Source organism: Rhinopithecus bieti, unplaced genomic scaffold (assembly GCF_001698545.2).
Source record: "Rhinopithecus bieti isolate Rb0 unplaced genomic scaffold, ASM169854v2 scaffold_43208, whole genome shotgun sequence".
Lineage (NCBI taxonomy): Eukaryota > Metazoa > Chordata > Mammalia > Primates > Cercopithecidae > Rhinopithecus > Rhinopithecus bieti.
In genome coordinates, this window is record NW_016817434.1 from 16,150 (window position 1) to 33,541 (window position 17,392).

Below are 17,392 nucleotides of genomic sequence, written 5' to 3' on the forward strand. Positions count from 1 at the left end.
GTTAGAAATGTGAACATACAATTAGCCAGGCGTGGTGGCGCATCCCTGTGATCCCAGCTACTTGGGACGCTAAGACAGGAGAACTGAAAGAAATGTGAACATACGTGTCCAAGTTTCTTCTGTCCTCCAGGCTATACTAAAGTTTTGCTCGTCCCCTTTCAGTTTTTTTGTTTTTGTACAGAGTCTTGCTCTGTTGCCAGGCTGGAGTGCAATGGTGTGATCTCAGTTCACTGCAACCTCCGCCTCCCAGGTTCAAGCGATTCTCCTGCCTTAGCCTCCTGAGTAGCTGGGACTACAGGTGTGCGCCACCACACCCAGCTAATTTTTGTACTTTTAGTACAGACGGGGTTTCACCATGTTGGCCAGGATGGTCTCGATCTCTTGACCACATGTTCTGCCTGCGTCGGCCTCCCAAAGTGCTGGGGTTACAGGCATGAGCCACCATGCCAGGCCTACTCATTCCCTTTCAGTTATGGCATCTGAGACAATATAAAATTTCAGGAAAATCTGGAGTCCTCTGTTATATAAAAGCTAGCTCTAAAACAGAAAAGTTGACATTTTAAAAATCTCACTTAAATGTAAACAAAATCCTTCATTAGTGGAGAGAGGATCTGATGTAGGCTATTCCTGTTCTTCCTGGTCATGAAAATTCTAGTATTTCCTTCTAGTACAAGCAAATGGGATGATCTTTTGTTTGTTTGTTTTTCTGAAATGGGATATTCTTAAAAGAACCACATTTTCCTAAGTTTGATCACTCAAAAAGTAGTTTCCATCTGGTAGAAATATTGTACTTAATCTGTACCAAGTTGTGTTACTAAAAGGCAAAATAAAAGTAAGGACTTTATTCTAAGGTTCCTCTTAGTTTTTACATACTCTGTATTCTATCTCTAACACAAAGTAGCTGTTTTAGGTTGCTCTGCATATGAAATGAAGGTACTAATGAATACACATAAATTAAGTACCTTAGGTGTTTGGTCTAATTGCCCTCTCCACTTTATGGTTAAAACAGGCCCAGAAAAACTGACTTGCCCAAGGATGAAGCCAGTTGCTTTGTCTCCTAAAGTCTAAGTGAAAATGAGAGATTCATTTGTGCAATCTATTAGATCACATTTAAACCTATTTTGGGACTGACAAAACTGACAGACGCTCTTTCCAAACCCCTAACACTTATCATAAAATGTTATGACAGAATCAACTAAACAAGGTCATCGGTTATGTCTGACAATAGTTCTCTAGGGAAAACGGAAAGAAATAAAATAACACTTGGCTAAAATGATATCATTTTTAAATGATTACTAACCATTTGTTACAAAAATCACCTCTTGGTTTTATTTCTTTTATATTAGTTGGATATGTGAATGTTAGTCCAACTTAATTTTTGAAGGAGTACCAAAATGAAAAATGTTTTTTAAAAAACAAACAGTGGTATCTCTTGTCATGAGTTGGATGCCTGTGACTGACATCAGGTATTGCCAAGTAATAAACATTTTGCCATTCAATTCTAAATCCCTTATTAGCATTAGTTTTAAAGGAAATGTTACAGCTTTTATATTATTTGATTTGGTATTTAATAACAGTTATAAGTACAATGGTAGACACTGAAAAGAAAACCCTTAATAGAAAAGAAAAGACAATTTAAAATCAGATTTTGTTGAAGGGTGTTATAAGTGCAACTTTATCCATATGCATTCCTTTTAAGGCATTTTCATTGTCCAGATATCTCAACATGTACATCAAGGTTTATATTATAAAATGGGCTCCTTTTGTATTCATTCAAGACTTAAAGAAAAAATACATCTCAGGACTAAGTATAGCTGAAAAGAAAACACAAAATTCACCACTCACAAAAAGTAACTTAAAATACAAAAGTCATTTAGCATACATTATTACTCCCCATTGTAATTCCAGATTTGGTACAGTATCTTTTTCATTTCCTGACACAAACCATTAAGACAGCACAGGCTGTAGTACTTCATTGGGAGGTGGCTACAATTCTATAATATGCACAGTGATTTTAAAATAGGCTTTTAGCATGCCTTGCATGAAAGGTGCTACATACAAACCTGTTTTGTGAGGCCGGGCGCGGTGGCTCAAGCCTGTAATCCCAGCACTTTGGGAGGCCGAGACGGGCGGATCACGAGGTCAGGAGATCGAGACCATCCTGGCTAACACGGTGAAACCCCGTCTCTACTAAAAAATACAAAAAACTAGCCGGGCGAGGTGGCGGCCGCCTGTAGTCCCAGCTACTCGGGAGGCTGAGGCAGGAGAATGGCGTAAACCCGGGAGGCGGAGCTTGCAGTGAGCTGAGATCCGGCCACTGCACTCCAGCCTGGGCGACAGAGCGAGACTCCGTCTCAAAAAAACAAAAACAAAAAAAACCTGTTTTGTGAACTCTTTGGTAACCACCAATTAAAAAATTTGGACAAAAGCGTTTCCACATGGACAGATCTGAAGCACACTATTGGAGCTCTGAACCAAAGCTATTACCCTGTATATTGATTCTGCAGTTTCCTTGGGGGTTTAGGTGTTGATTTAGAATAGAGCCAGATAATTTAAAGCATGTCAGGCCCCAGTTAAAACGGCTCCAATTAGTTTCCAGTTGACTTTATTATTGTTTGGCAGAAGTTTAAGGGAGAAGAGTGGCTTCCTACAAAGTTTGCTTCTCAAGGTATACTGGAGAAAGTAAAATATTCATGTGGTTACTCTTATCTAGTCCTTTCTTGAAATGGTATGAAAAAAGTGTGATGAATATAATTGAGATTATTCATATTTTTGTAGTCTCAATGTGTTCCCTTGGTTGTCTCTTTAACTGTCCCTTCTCAGGGTCAGCCTACTCAGATTCAGTACTTTACAGGCTGTTTTTCAGCATTTTCTGCTTGAAGCACTAATGCACTTAACGCAGCATATTCTCTATTTTAAGATATTAGTGTTCTGGAGAGGTCAAGCTGTGATGTCATTCGCCCTCATTGGGCTACCTCACCACTCATTAAATTTCAGCTTTTCAGTAATTGTTCTGGGATATGTTCTAGTTGTGCAAATTAGATGCTAGCTAATATAAATCTAAGTTACCCACTTACTGTATTTAGCCATAACATAATTTCTATGTTTACTTTTATCCACCTAAAAATGAATGTACATTTTTTGACATGCAAGTGTCTCTAGACTGCTCTGACACCTATTACCAATGTGCTACTTGAATCCAGGGAGTTATGACAGAGAGAGATGTTTCAAAGACTACAGAATAGGTTTTAAATATTTCTGTTGTGCATTATTTGTATGTTAGTAAGAATCCTTTGTATTTACATTTACATAGCACCTTTCATCCAAGAGTTTCAAAATGATTTAATGTTAACAGCATTTGGTGGTAAAACCTAAGTTATAAGTGGCATTGAAGTATGTAAGTAAGTTCAAGTTCTCTTAAGTTCCATTTCAATTGAAACATGCTCTCTTTTTTATTCATGGTCTTTTGGAAAGCAAACTGTGAACACAACATTGCTACTGGCCTACGAAAGAGAGAGAGAAAGAGAGACAGAGGGAGAGAGACTTTTCTCATGGTTACTGGGTTAGTGATGAAACCCACAACTCATAAACCACACACTACGGAATATGGAATTATTCCAAAAAGTTCTTTAGAGCTGGTAATGAAAGCCTAAGAAGTACACTGTTAAAATTTTAAAAAGTCAGTATCTTTCTCATTTCAGACCTTGAAGATTACTCTGATATTGATGTTAAATAATGAATTTGCATTAATGAGTATCAATGCATTTTTTGATTTCATAAGAAAATAAAACTGTGATATAAAATTGGAACTACTAAAAAAATTGATGTTTCCTGGGTTAACTAAATCTATTTTTTTGTGCTTCTTCCAAATGTTTAAAGGTAACAAATGCATACAAATATTTCAAAAGTACCAATAACAATTATCAACTTTAATGTAATATTATAAAGGAGAAAAAAAGTCATTAATAAATGATAGCCTTAATTATAAATGAGTTTCTGGCAAAATGCAGATCATAGTAAGTTATTTACATTCTTTTTGCCATTAGAAAACTTCTTAAGCAACAGTCAGCTCTCAAGTTAAAAAAATACACACACATACATAACCCAATACCAAAGAAAAGAAATGAGTTAAAGCACAACAGCTTTATCTTGGGAATGCCATTTGCTGGAAAACCATCTTACTAAAAAAAGTTTCAGAAAAACACTCTTTACCGTGGATTAACGCATGTATGCTTAGTGTTGCTTAATGGGAAATATGTAAAGATTAATATCACTATAAATTTTTTATAACTCCTATTTCATTATGGATTTTTCAGATTTATCTTATAAACTGAATTTCTTTTGCATCAAAATAATTGGCTTTAAGAAAAAAAAAGTACCAACACATGCAGTCTGCTAACCAAATAAGGCTCTGACATGCCAAAACAACTTTCTCTGTATATTGCTATATAGTACATTCCGCAAAATACTACAGCATTTAATTTAGGTTTACACAACTAAATATAAATGGCTAGATTTTGGCTAACACTTAGCAGAAGCATTAAGCAAACATGGATAAATTCATAAAACAAATGATGAAAAAAGCAGATTGTTCTTGGAGTACTTCTTTAAACACTTCACCTTAAAACACTTGGTCCTTAGCGAGAGAACGTCCTTTTTTCAGTAGATCTTAACAGTACAAGGTATAGTAAGTCCTAAAACCTTTAAAGAATTTTGGCAGTTGAATCCAGTAGTGCTCCTTGATTCAAGGCATGAAGGTGTGTATTTCTTGCCTGCTCTATTCACGAAGGACTGTTAAAAGTCTCCTTAAAGATTGTAAAACATGATTCCTATAGTTGCTAGGTGTCTTGTTACTTCAGAAATAAAGGCTTCATACTGAGAAACTGAAGGACACTTTTCTCTCTGTATTTAGTTGGAAGGCAGAAAGAAGAAAGAAAATACAAGAAAAGCGTGAAGAGAGATACAAAATGCAGAGCAGCCACTATAAGAACAGCATGCACCAGATATTTCTATAAGAATGAGAATGACAGAAAATCAGAGATAATTTTTGAGTGGCTCATCATAGAATAGGCATTTAGTTTATTCTCATTAATTTTCAAGAAAACTGTGGGGAAGTTGTATTCCTACCACAAAAGGCTTCAAACTAAAAAAGTAATTCCTAGAACATAATTCACTAGTAAAATTAAATTTAAAGTGAGAAAAAAACTTAAAAACAAAAAAACTTGTTCCTTGCGCTGACAAGTAAAAACCTATGGCAGCCAACTAATCTTGCTTCACTAGTAAGTAGAACAGAAAGTCAATGAGTCAAGCAAGCAATATTTACATCTGTTAATGCAATGTGCTCTTGTTTCACACTTAATTTGGTTAGTTTGTATAAATGAGACTAATCTCATTTACATTTTAAGCAGGAAACTCACCACTTGGCCCACATGTCATGTAGTGGGTAACAGAATTAGGAGCTTTGTTGCTCCCTAGACCTGCTTTTTGAATTTCTGCTTTCTTGTACTTTGTCCACATCTGCAGGAGAAAAGCATTTCATATTATTTAGTCAAAGATGAAACAAAATACAATTCAGAAGATAAGAAATGCACTTTCACTGAGTAGGGCAAGGAGAAGGAATCTGTAACTGGGAAAATTACTAATTGCATAGGCATCTCAATACTTAAAGATTGATTTTTATATTTTATTTTTTTTGAGACAGAGTCTTGCTCTGTCGTCCAGGTTGGAGTGCAGTGGCCGGATCTCAGCTCACTGCAAGCTCTGCCTGCAGGGTTTACGCCATTCTCCTGCCTCAGTCTCCCGAGTAGCTGGGACTACAGGCGCCGCCACCTCGCCCGGCTAGTTTTTTGTATTTTTTAGTAGAGACAGGGTTTCACTGTGTTAGCCAGGATGGTCTCGATCTCCTGACCTCGTGATCCGCCCGTCTCGGCCTCCCAAAGTGCTGGGATTACAGGCTTGAGCCACCGCGCCTGGCGATTTTTATATTTTAAAGCTGTAAGTAATATTCCTAGGAACGCTATAATTTTTTAAAAAACTATAACAATTACATTTTCCCCCCTCTTAGTGCCAGATAGCCTTACTATGTTTATTTCCTAAATGGTCACCTATAGTTTTAAACATAATCTTGCATGTAGTAGCAAAACCATCTGGAATGAAATATTTGTATTATTTACTACGAAAACCAGGGCTTGATGCATATTTTATAGGCAAATAATGTTCCTCCTTACATTGGTTATAGCTAAAATTGCTTTGGTCAAACAGGATGCAGTGCATAAGAATATGTTTAAAATTTCTAGAAAGGTAGGCCAGGAATACTGAAAGCTATCCAGCTTCATCATTAATAAAATTAGGATACTGAATCTTCGAATAGTTTTACAAATAATCCTTTGGAGAACTGGAGGTGTCTTAGAGAAAATAAGTGCAACTGCTCAATTGAGTCAGAGTTGCTTCACTTTCACTTTAAATGAAATTAGTTTTTTAAAATTTGGGGAATCCATGTAAGATTTCACTTACAGAAAGTGTTGTTTTTCTTAAATGTTTGGGACACATTGGTTCCATATGATTTCTAAGGTATTTCCACCACTAAAAATTTGATTCCAAATGTTATGATAAAACATAGATAAGAACTAGTGTTGTGCAATCGCGGGGCTCACGCCTGTAATCCCAGGACTTTGGGAAGCTGGTCAGGAGCTGGAGATTAGCCTGGCCAACATGGTGAAACTCCATCTCTGCTAAAAATACAAAAATTTGCCAGGCGTCGTGGCATGCTCCTGTAATCCCAGTTGCTCAGGAGGCGGAGGCAGGAGAATCGCCTGAACCCAGGAGGCAGAGGTTTCGGTGAGCTGATATCATGCCACTGTACTCCAGCCTAGGCAACAGAGTGAGATTCCATCTTAAAAAAAAAAAAGAACTAGTGTTGTTTTGGGGAAATTTTATGACGCCACAGCAGGTGATGATTTCTGAAGTCTAGATTGTATTTTCCAACAGTCCTCAGGACACATGGACATGATACATATTTCTCTTACATGCACAGTGTATTTTTTTTTTTTTTTAAACATGCTGCATATATACATATAGCTATTTGGGTAGTAAATAGTTCTTTCCTATAGGTCTAATTTTGTAAAATAATCACATAATTTTAATATCATAGCATGTGATTTTCAATGAATTTTAATTAATAAACATATTTTAAAGTGTTATGGTCAGAATTATGATATCTAAAAAGTTGAAATAGCTGTGAAGTAATCTTTGACTCAGTGTGGAAAAGAAATAACACTAATTATAACATTTGTGTCATATATTGCCCCCATTTAATTTCAGCTTGTTTACCATTAAGTTTTATTACTGGCTTATGAAAAAGCAAAAGGGAAAATATTAGCGCCAAATACATTTGAAATGTTAGACTGACCGGGAGGTAACTGAAAATCAAATAGAAGGATGCAAAAAGGATATTAGGTGGTACTAAAATACGAGAATTCTTTGATTGTGTTCATTTGATTACCTGCACCAGAACCATTTTTTTTTTTTTTGTAATAGCTATCAGAAAAAAAGTATGATTATAAAGGAGACAAATTTCATTAGGCAAATATTCTCTACATATTTTTTCTTTGGTCCAGTTAATAACAACTTAATACAATAACAACAAGTATAATATAATTTCATCCCCACATGCTCACATTTCAAGGCGTTCCTTCCAGGTGCCAGGCTGAGTCATTATCAGTAATATACAGGCTAAATCCAAATGGCAAAAAACATTCCAGAGAGAATGCTAACATGTATTCCTCTGGAAGTAAACGGATCAGGGTTATGGGTTTTTTTTTGTTTTTAGCCACTCTGGGAGTTAGAGATTCAAATTTAGCTAATTTGCTTTAAAAGTGCTGTGAACACAAAAATAAAACTTCTTTGCACTGGAGTCAAAGTTAACAAATATTTTCTCTTTTTTTTTTAAGCTAAAGAGTTTGTATTCATTCTTAGTTCTAAAATTTGTTCTACTAGAAACATACTTGTTTAAGTGGTTACAAGTTCTAATTTTACATTTTAGTGCGATTATTCATTTTTATAAATTGTTTTAAGGACATACATGTGTAATTTAATAATAGATTAATTATAGAAGTAACAATTTTTACCACTTTGTAAACTTGCTACCCTTTTGATTAGAAGTAAAATACAGATTTCCAACACAATGAGTATGATTTGGTTTATTTCTCTTTGACTCTATATGAAAAAAAGAACTAGAAAAACGATTGTATTAACTGATTTCAAGTATAGAAGCCATCTTGAAAAAAAGACAGTTACTTGAGCTCTTGTATTTATCAGATGATGAAAAGTGCAGAGAAGAAACGATAAATACAAATGTTCCTAGTCACTGTGTAAATCACATTTAAATTTGATGGGGTTTTCTAAGAATAACACTAAGTTTATAAGTATTAACAATCTTTTAAATCTGAAAAGTGTTTTATAAATATGGGTATTAGTTACTATTTGTTATATAAAGTATTGAATTATTAACTCTTTCTTTAAAACAGGACAGATGGCCTAATTAAATGACAAAAGAAAACATCTTTTTACATTTTCCCTCCCAATATTGTACATGTACAATATAAAGTACACATTCTGGAAGAAAAAAGGGAGTGAGAGGAGAGCAAGTGATGGGTGGGAAGAGGAGGAAGGGAGGGAGAAAATGAACTTTTTTTTTCCAGAAGCAACAAAGCAAATATGACTTGGAAATGTCTTCTTGGTAAGACACCATGCAACTGTTTTAACATGCTTCTGGATATCAAAGTAACAATCGTATCAGGCAACAAAAAATGTGAAGGAGGAGCATGTATGGTTAAGGTTTTTAAAGGCATGCAGCAAACAGACAAAGCAATTAATATTTCATGCAGACTTTGGTGTGGTTACACATTCACATTAATACACATGCCATCATGTACAGCTGAACACTGTGCAACAATTTTAAATAAAAAATATAAACCTTGCCAAATATTTTGTTAACAGCAACTTTTCAAATAATATTAGAGAAGCAGTGCATATCAAATAACATCAATATATTATATTGTGCAGTTTTGATCATATACAACCATATTCATACCAAACAGTTTGATTATCCTCAGAAACCAACAATGCAGCTTCTGTGTCATCAGGACAGAGGCATGCAGGAGTGACAAGATGCAGAATCACGAGGTCAGGAGTTTTACAGAAAACTGTAGGTTACTGTTTACAGAAAACTGTAGGTTACTGTTACTAGGGTTCTGATGATCAGAAAACTGTTCATGTTCTTTCCTGTGCAGTTTATCCAAAAAAGGCAAAGGCCTGGTCCAGTTAATTCGGTGACTGGCCTAAGGACGTAACCACTTATGTTACTAACTAATCCCTGTATTCCAGGATAAAGAAATGGCTTGAATGATGGAATGGGCCAGTATGGCCCCATGCTATCTTTTGCCAACCATTCCGAAATGCATCACCTAAAGGCATCCTTAATAGGTGGCAAAAGTTTGGTTAGAAATGTGAACCTGTCTGTTCTTGAAATTTCGGCCCCCGCACATTATAGAGACTCCAGGCATGTCTATAGCTAAATCATTTTGGGCACAAGAACCTATAGTATGTGTTGGGCTGTCAAGTATATGAGAGGACCACTGGTGTAAATGGTACTCACTAGATGCTGCAGTGGTGTTGCTGTCAGCAGCAGCTGGTGATGAATCAACTGATATAGGCAGTCTACTGTCCTTGGTCAAAAAATCATGGATGCTTGTCCTTCTTGTAGTTCCTTCAGCAGTTGAGATCACGCTGCTTGCACGAGGTAAAGTGGCATAAGGGTTACTATCTTTTGATTGTCGTGACAGAGAAGATTCTTTTACTAATTTTATCTTTCCTTGAGTGCCTGGTGTAGGTTTTCCTGCAGAACTAATGAAGTAGGTATCTTCAGTTTTTCGAGGACCAGGTCTCAAAAACTCAGGCTTAGTTGTCCATCTATCATAGAAGTCCCCTGGGGTTTTTCCACTTACTGACCTGGCCAGACCACAGCTAACTGGTTTGTCTTTTCCCAAAAAGTCAGAAGAAACAGACAGACTTTTCATTACTTCATCTAAAAGATTTTCTTGACTTGAGGACTTTATCTGTTTTAAAAAAAATTCAAAGCAGATTAGTGAATATAGTACCATGTTTTTACTTTCCTGATTTAGCAGACTGTGCAATATAAAATTGTGGGTATCTCTGAATACTCCTTAACTTAAAAAAAAAAAAAAAGCTCTGACGTTCAATTATAGAAATTTAACTTGTGGTGTTCATCTAAATTAAGGTCATCATAGATAAAACTAACCTGTATTGAGGTAAGCTTATTGCTTTCTTCCAAAAACTGTTGTAGAGTAACAACTTCACTTCCAGGGGAACCAGTTTTGATTTTGTGATGTCGACTCTCCAGTGTTTCAGATATTTTGTGTTGGAGCACTGGACTTGATCTGGTCTGTCTTTTCAAGTACTGGATTGGACTGCTACCACTGCTGGACCAAGCCTCATGGTCATGAAGCAGGCTAAATTCTCCACTGCTGTGGCTTTGCTGGCCTGCTTTGGTTATTAACTGCTCACCTGCTTTGGAGTAAATGGGGGTGGTTGAGATTTCTAATAATAGGAATTGGGATTAATATTTATGGAGCTAATAACATTTGTTGACTGTGTCCTAATTATGATGAACAGCCAAATATTTACTTTCAGCTATTATTTAGAAATCCTTAGTAAACAATGTCCATCTTTTATCAGTGTAACAGATTTGTCTGCCCATAGCCTGCTTCCTTACTTTTGTCAAAACTGGACAACTATTTGTAAACTCCACAAGGGCAAAGATTTGCTTTTACTACCACACTCAGAGCCTAAACAGAGCCTCATACAAAGCATTCAATACATTTGATGAGTAAATGAATGAATAAATAAATAAATGAATAATACATTTTTTTTAAAAGTTAGGTTCAAATAGTTATAAAATGCCTCACAGGCCAGGCGCAGTAGCTCATGCCTGTAATCCCAGCACTTTGGGAGGCTGAAGCAGGCGAATCACGAGGTCAGGAGTTAGAGACCAGCCTGGCCAATATGGTGAAACCCCGCCTCTACTAAAAATACAAAAAGTTAGCCAGGCGTGGTGGTACACGCCTGTAGTCCCAGCTACCCAGGAGGCTGAGGCAGGAGAATCGCTTGATCCTGGAAGGCGGAGGTTGCAGTGAACAGAGATCGCACCAGTGCACTCTGGCCTGAGACTGTCTCAAAAATAAATAAATAAAGTAAATAAAATAAAATGCCTCACAATTTAGGATAAGAACATGATTAGATGAAATATATATATACACACACACACACACACACACACACACACACACACACGTGCGTGCACACACACACATTTTTTTTTTTTTTTGAGATGGGATCTCGCTCTGTTGCCCATGCTGGAATGCAGTGGCACGATCACAGCTCACTACAACCTCGGCCTCCTGGGTTCAAGTGATTTTCTTGCCTTTGCCTCCCAAGTGGCTGGGATTACAGGCATGCGCCACCATGCCAGGCTAATTTTTGTATTTTAGTAGAGACGGGGTTTCATCATGTTGGCCAGTTGGTCTCTAACTCCTGACCTCAAGTGATCTTCCCACCTCGGCCTCCCAAAGTGCTGGGAATACAGGCGTGAGCCACCATACCTGGCTCATTAGGTGAATTTTATATTATTTCAGTATGTTAAGACCAAAAACTGTTCTAAATGCAGAAAATTCTATTTTAATTCTTTGCTTATCTAAGAAGTCCTCATTACTACTTGAAGGCTTCTCTGTTCATCCTACATGAGTAACTTTAAACATTTAAAAAAATTTAAATAGCATACATATAAGAAAAGTTAAATAAAGACATGAAGCAATTACTTACAACATTTCAGTAAAAGTATAAAATCAAATATGTAGTGCTTTATTCTTTTTTAAAAGTCTTGATCATCTTGCTGTCCACTGTTGATATGGTGCCTATATAACCTTAAAAGACTCAGTTGACATTAGCAACTATATAAAATGCAAATTAGCTAGTTCTAGAATACAACTCCCTCAAATCTTGGTGTTCCTTAAGAGTACTGATTTGTTTTGATCACTAACAAACTGTACATCAAAACAGAAAATGCAACTTTCCATGGTTTCCCAGTCACAGAGAGTAAAGTGGGCCACGAAAGAATTTGGCTCAACTTATGTAACATTTTACAAAAGTAAGAGTTTCTTAAATTTTCAAATCAGAAAAAAAATCATATTTTCAGACTACATTTTTCTACTGGATGTAAAACATTTTAATTAAATAATTTATTTCTTTTAAGGCTAGTCAAATGAAGTAGTGGGAGTGGGGAAGGAACAAAGAAATCTGAAAAACATGATAAAAATTTTTTTAAAATCCCACCTCAAAATTAGGTATTTCAGATCACTGTACTAATGTCATAGCATTAATTGATAAAATAAAATTACAACTGAGACAAAATAATTTTATAATACAAAAAGGAACAAAACAAATGCATTCTTTGTAACCTGACAATTCTGGAGTACAGAGAATAACTATGATATGTTGGTTAAATAATTCAGAGGCTGGATGAGGTGACTCACTTGAGCTCAGGAGTTCGAGACAAGCCTGGGCAACATGTTAGAAACCCTGTCTCTAACAAAAATACAAAAAAACTAGCTGGGCATGGTGGCATGGGTCTCTGTAGTCCCAGTGACTCGGGAGGCTGAGGTGGTAGGATCGCTTGAGTCTGGGAGGTGGAAGTTGCAGTGATTTGAGATAGTACCACTGCACTCTAAGCCTGGGTGACACAGCGAGAACCCATCTCAAAAAAAAAAAAAAAAAAAAAAAGAAAAAAGAAAACCTTCCAGGCCAGGCGTGGTGGCTCACACCTGTAATCCCAGCGCTTTGGGAGGCCGAGGCAGGTGGATCACCTGAGGTCAGGAGTTCAAGACCAGCCTTGTCAGCATGGTGAAACCCTGTCTCCACTAAAAATACAAAAAATTAGCTGGGTGTGGTGGTGGTTGGCACCTGTAGTTCCAGCTACTTGGGAGGCTGCGACAGGAGAATGACTTGAACCTGGGAGGTGGAGGTTACAGTGAGCTGAGATCACAGCACTGCACTCCAGCCTAGGCGACACAGTAAGACTCCATCTCAAAACAAACAACTTCCAGAATCTGAGTAGACAGAATATCTTTGAGGAAAAAGTTATCAGTCAAGGTTTCCAGACAATTACTTAAATACCTCACCTTGGAATGCATATTTAAACATTAAGAAAACAAATCTTGAAATAATTCCTTACATGAGCCAAATGCATTCATGTAGTTCTTGTTTTATACACACACACACACACACACAAATAGTTGTTTCTCAAATTAAACACAAAATCCGTCCCCTTATTTTGTGGATAAATTAAGTCAAACATATTTCTAAAATATGAGTAATGTGAGTTCAATGTCCATGCATCATAAGAAAATGAAGGACAATCATTTTCACGTCAAAGAAAAAATGTCAGTAAAATAAGGACCTATAGATAATTTTGAAGTATAAATATTACCATAAGACTTTTGTCTGTGAAGGTGAAAAACTGAAACTAAATAACTGCTCCTGTTTTTACATTTGTATACATTGAAATACATTTGTATTACAATGTGAAAAGTATAAAATGTTCCAAACAACTATGTTCCAAACATAGATGATTTGGATTTCATGCTTTACCCCAGAAACTTCATCCCATCTCCCACCTTTAAATACTGGAAATGGATGGAGTGCATTAATAAATTTACCTACAGCATACCTTTGACTTCATGTAGTGAAGCATTATTATTGCTATTGCTAGTGGATGTTCTGCCACTATCAAGGCTGGCTGGTCTTGAAGCTAAATGAAAAAACCAGGAGACAGTGTGATAAAACTTCTAGCTGATGATGCTGATGAGCTTTTACATTCTGATTACAGAATGCTTTGAGGAAGCAATCATGCATACTTTCACAAGATGAGCATGCCCACAGATTAGAAAGCAAATTTCCAGATAGTTCATTGAGACATGTTAGAACAGGACACTTCTGAAACAATAGTTGAGACTCAAAGAGGAGGATAAAGTGCATACTCAGATTTGAAAATGAGTTCTAAATGGATATGCCAGGAGTGTTTTAGTTGAATAGAATGACATATCCCCCCAGATCCCCCAAAATGCTACTGATTGGGTCACTTACAACAGATCAGACAAGGAACTCTGCACATTGCAGAGATATCAAGAAGAGGAGGAATACAAGCATCTATACAGTTAATGTCCTGTATTCCTATCTGTAACAAGGGAAAGAACTGTATAGTTAACACTGCCCTATGCTAACTCTTAAAACCCTGCTTACGTTAAAATTCCTTTAACATGTTATCCACTTATTGCTAATAGTTTGTAATCCCAGCTACTTGGGAGGCTGGGATTTTCCAGACAGAAATGGAAAAATCTGAAATACTCAACATTGCCCAAAAATTGGCTTCTTTTTGAGTCAGAGTCTCGCTCTGTCACCCAGGCTGGAGTGTAATGGCACAATCTTGGCTCACTGCAACCTCTGCCTCCTGGGTTCAAGCGATTCTCCTGCCTCAGCCTCCCAAGTAGCTGGGATTACAGGTGCCTGCCACCACACCCAACTAATTTTTGTATTTGTAGTACAGATGGGGTTTCTCCATGTTGGGCCAGGCTGGTCTCGAACTCCTGACCTCAGGTGATCTGCATGCCTCCGCCTCCCAAAGTGCTGGGATTACAGGCATGAGCCACTGTCCCTGGCCCAAAAATTGGTTTCTTAAAGTTTATCCTTTAAAACAAATATTTTTAATATTTTAAACTAGTATTTTAAATTGGCATTTTAAACCAACGGCAAAATACAACTCTTATAACTTTAACCTTATACAAAAATGGTAACAAAATTACCTTTGAAGACTGTGCAGGCATACTTTATAAATGACCTTGGCTAAAATAGAGAATATTTAGATGAAGCAATTATCTTAAAAGAGGCAGAAGGGAGTATTAGGTTTGAAGAAATGGTAGAGGTAACTAAGAGATGCAGGATAGAGAAAACATGCTTGCTGGCAATGCCACATTCACCTATTAAGTGCAAGAGTCCTAGCATTCCCATTCTGTATTTAATGTGTACTCTCTAAATAAAGTTCATTATCTTACCATGAACTCTTGATCCCGTACTAGAATCATCACTAACACCTTGTGGACTTATGTCTTCAAAGGACGTAGTATCTACATAAAATAGCAAAATGGATATAAAGATATTTTTGCAATAAAAAACCATTATAAAATTTTATTTACACAGAATATGGAAATTGTTTTTCAATCATGTATAATACAGCTTGACTTAACGTATTTCATAGACTCAACCAGAAACTGGAACTAGGAATAAGAAAAATGGCAACTCTAATGAGAGTTGACTTGCTTAGGGAAAACACCAAAAGCAATGAAACGATCTCCCCTCTGACCCTGCAAAGCAAAACAAGAGCCTGGGTGGTTCTAGGTAGTTCTGTTGGAAGTTGTAGTGCTTTTAGTTTTTAGAAAACTAGCATTGCCTTCTTTTATCACTCTTTACCTGGTTTACTTCTCCTTTTCTTGTGAATTCATTAGCTGTTTATTATGAAAGGAGGCCTGGAAAAGATTTTAGTTATTTGTATAATGTTTTAAATTTTTTAAATGATTTGAAAGTTCCTCTAAATCCAATACAAATCATGTTTTGATAATTATTTCAGGTTGTTGCTTTTTAAAAAGTACACAGGGAAAAGTCAAATTAAAATTCTTGTTGCCAACAGTGACACCACAGTGCAAATAGCAGACGGCCTATACCTTTATTATTAACCAACTGCTTGGATCTGAAGCCTGCAGAAGAGTTGACAGTTGAAAAGTTGATGGCTGTAGTAGAGAAGGCCATAGCTCCCAATTCTTTTCTCCTTTTACCCATTGAAATATCATCAGGAACCTCCAAATTCTCAGTACTACCTGTCCACTGTCCTGCTAGGACCATGGACTGCACCAGGTCATTCATGGCTGGGATGCAAATGAAAGCAAATGAATCAGCATGGTTAATGTATTTGTTTGTATTTCTATTTTGCAGTATAAATACTGTGGTTTTTGTCTATGAATTAATGCAAATGGACATAAAAAATTATAACCAAATGTTCATTTAAATTATGACATGCATTCAGCTGAATAAAATGAGTAGGCCAAAGGCTGACAAATTTCAATAAATACTTTTATCCCACCTCCACCCCCTTTAAAAGACAGAGAAAGGAATTTTACTAAGTACGACTGCCATGCTATTGCGCAGCGATGTGCTAAAACTTTAATTAGCAGCCTTCACAATGTGGTTTTGTGGTGACAAAAATGGAATAGATAAAGGTAAGATGAAGAGCAGTTCTTATATAGCATCACTATTGAAAATGAAAGTCCTTGGTCAGAGCAGGTTACTGAAGAAATTACTCATTTTATGACTCAATAAGTATACCATTCAATAAAAACCTGAAAGAGATGATATCCAAAGTGACAGACACTTAATGTGATTATGTAATTACCCATGCCACATAAAAAAGAAAATCCAGAATATTATTATTTAAAGAATGACAAGCATTTTCAAGGGTTTTTGGCCATTTTATTTATTTAATTAATCTGGTTCATTAAAGGAAATTAATTTCTAATACTAAAAGTTTTGTTATATTCTCCTTAAGTAAACTTCTTTGGGAAAAAAATCTCTATGGCATATAAAGGGTTTTTTTCTGCCAATTTTTAGAAAGCACTGGAAATTTATGAGTAAGTTACATGTATGACTAGAAATATGCATGTATATGTATAAGTGGACATATACATAATGCAAATTCAGTGCCACTTGAAAAAAAAATTCTTCCAGCTCCTTATATTAGAGGAAGACTGACCTCTGCAAAATAAGGAAATTGGCACAGTCCAGAGAAAGGTTAGTGAAAAATTAGTAATGAAAGCCAGTGTAGTCAGAACTGTCTGAACTGTCTGTTTGAAAGAAGCTGAACTGTCATAAAGTCTTACACATGGAACGACGGTAGCAGGCCTTCATTTTGTCTTTATCCTTCGGTCTGTTCCTCAAAAAGGGCAGTCTTTTCAGCGCAACCACTTTAATGTCAGAGCATGAGGAAAAACAGAAACAGGGAAATGAAAGAAAAAAGGGAGAAGAACAGATGGGAGTTAAATGTTGAAATTAAGGACAGAAATGAATGTTTGAGTTTTAGCTATGTATGCTATATGAAGGCTATTATTCTCATGCTGCTGAGTGATAATGAAATATGAAATATGTACTCTGATATTTTAAAATACTTGGAAAAGCACTGAAGACAATGATGAGGAACATATACTTTTTTTTTTTT

The 17,392-nt window shown here is 36.2% G+C and overlaps 1 protein-coding gene across 1 annotated transcript in view; it reads right to left on the reverse strand.

Moving 5' to 3' along the window:
- Positions 1 to 3,252: 3,252 nt before the first annotated feature.
- The window catches only part of LOC108517891 (girdin-like), a 29,586-nt gene continuing 15,446 nt past the window's right edge, over positions 3,253 to 17,392 (reverse strand). Inside the window, 9 exon segments of the mRNA XM_017855990.1 lie at positions 3,253 to 4,902; positions 5,418 to 5,517; positions 9,656 to 10,115; positions 10,319 to 10,555; positions 10,557 to 10,579; positions 13,802 to 13,882; positions 15,183 to 15,254; positions 15,849 to 16,049; positions 17,058 to 17,191. Of these exon segments, the coding sequence (XP_017711479.1) occupies positions 5,453 to 5,517; positions 9,656 to 10,115; positions 10,319 to 10,555; positions 10,557 to 10,579; positions 13,802 to 13,882; positions 15,183 to 15,254; positions 15,849 to 16,049; positions 17,058 to 17,191 (1,273 nt within the window). The 3' untranslated portion in view covers positions 3,253 to 4,902; positions 5,418 to 5,452.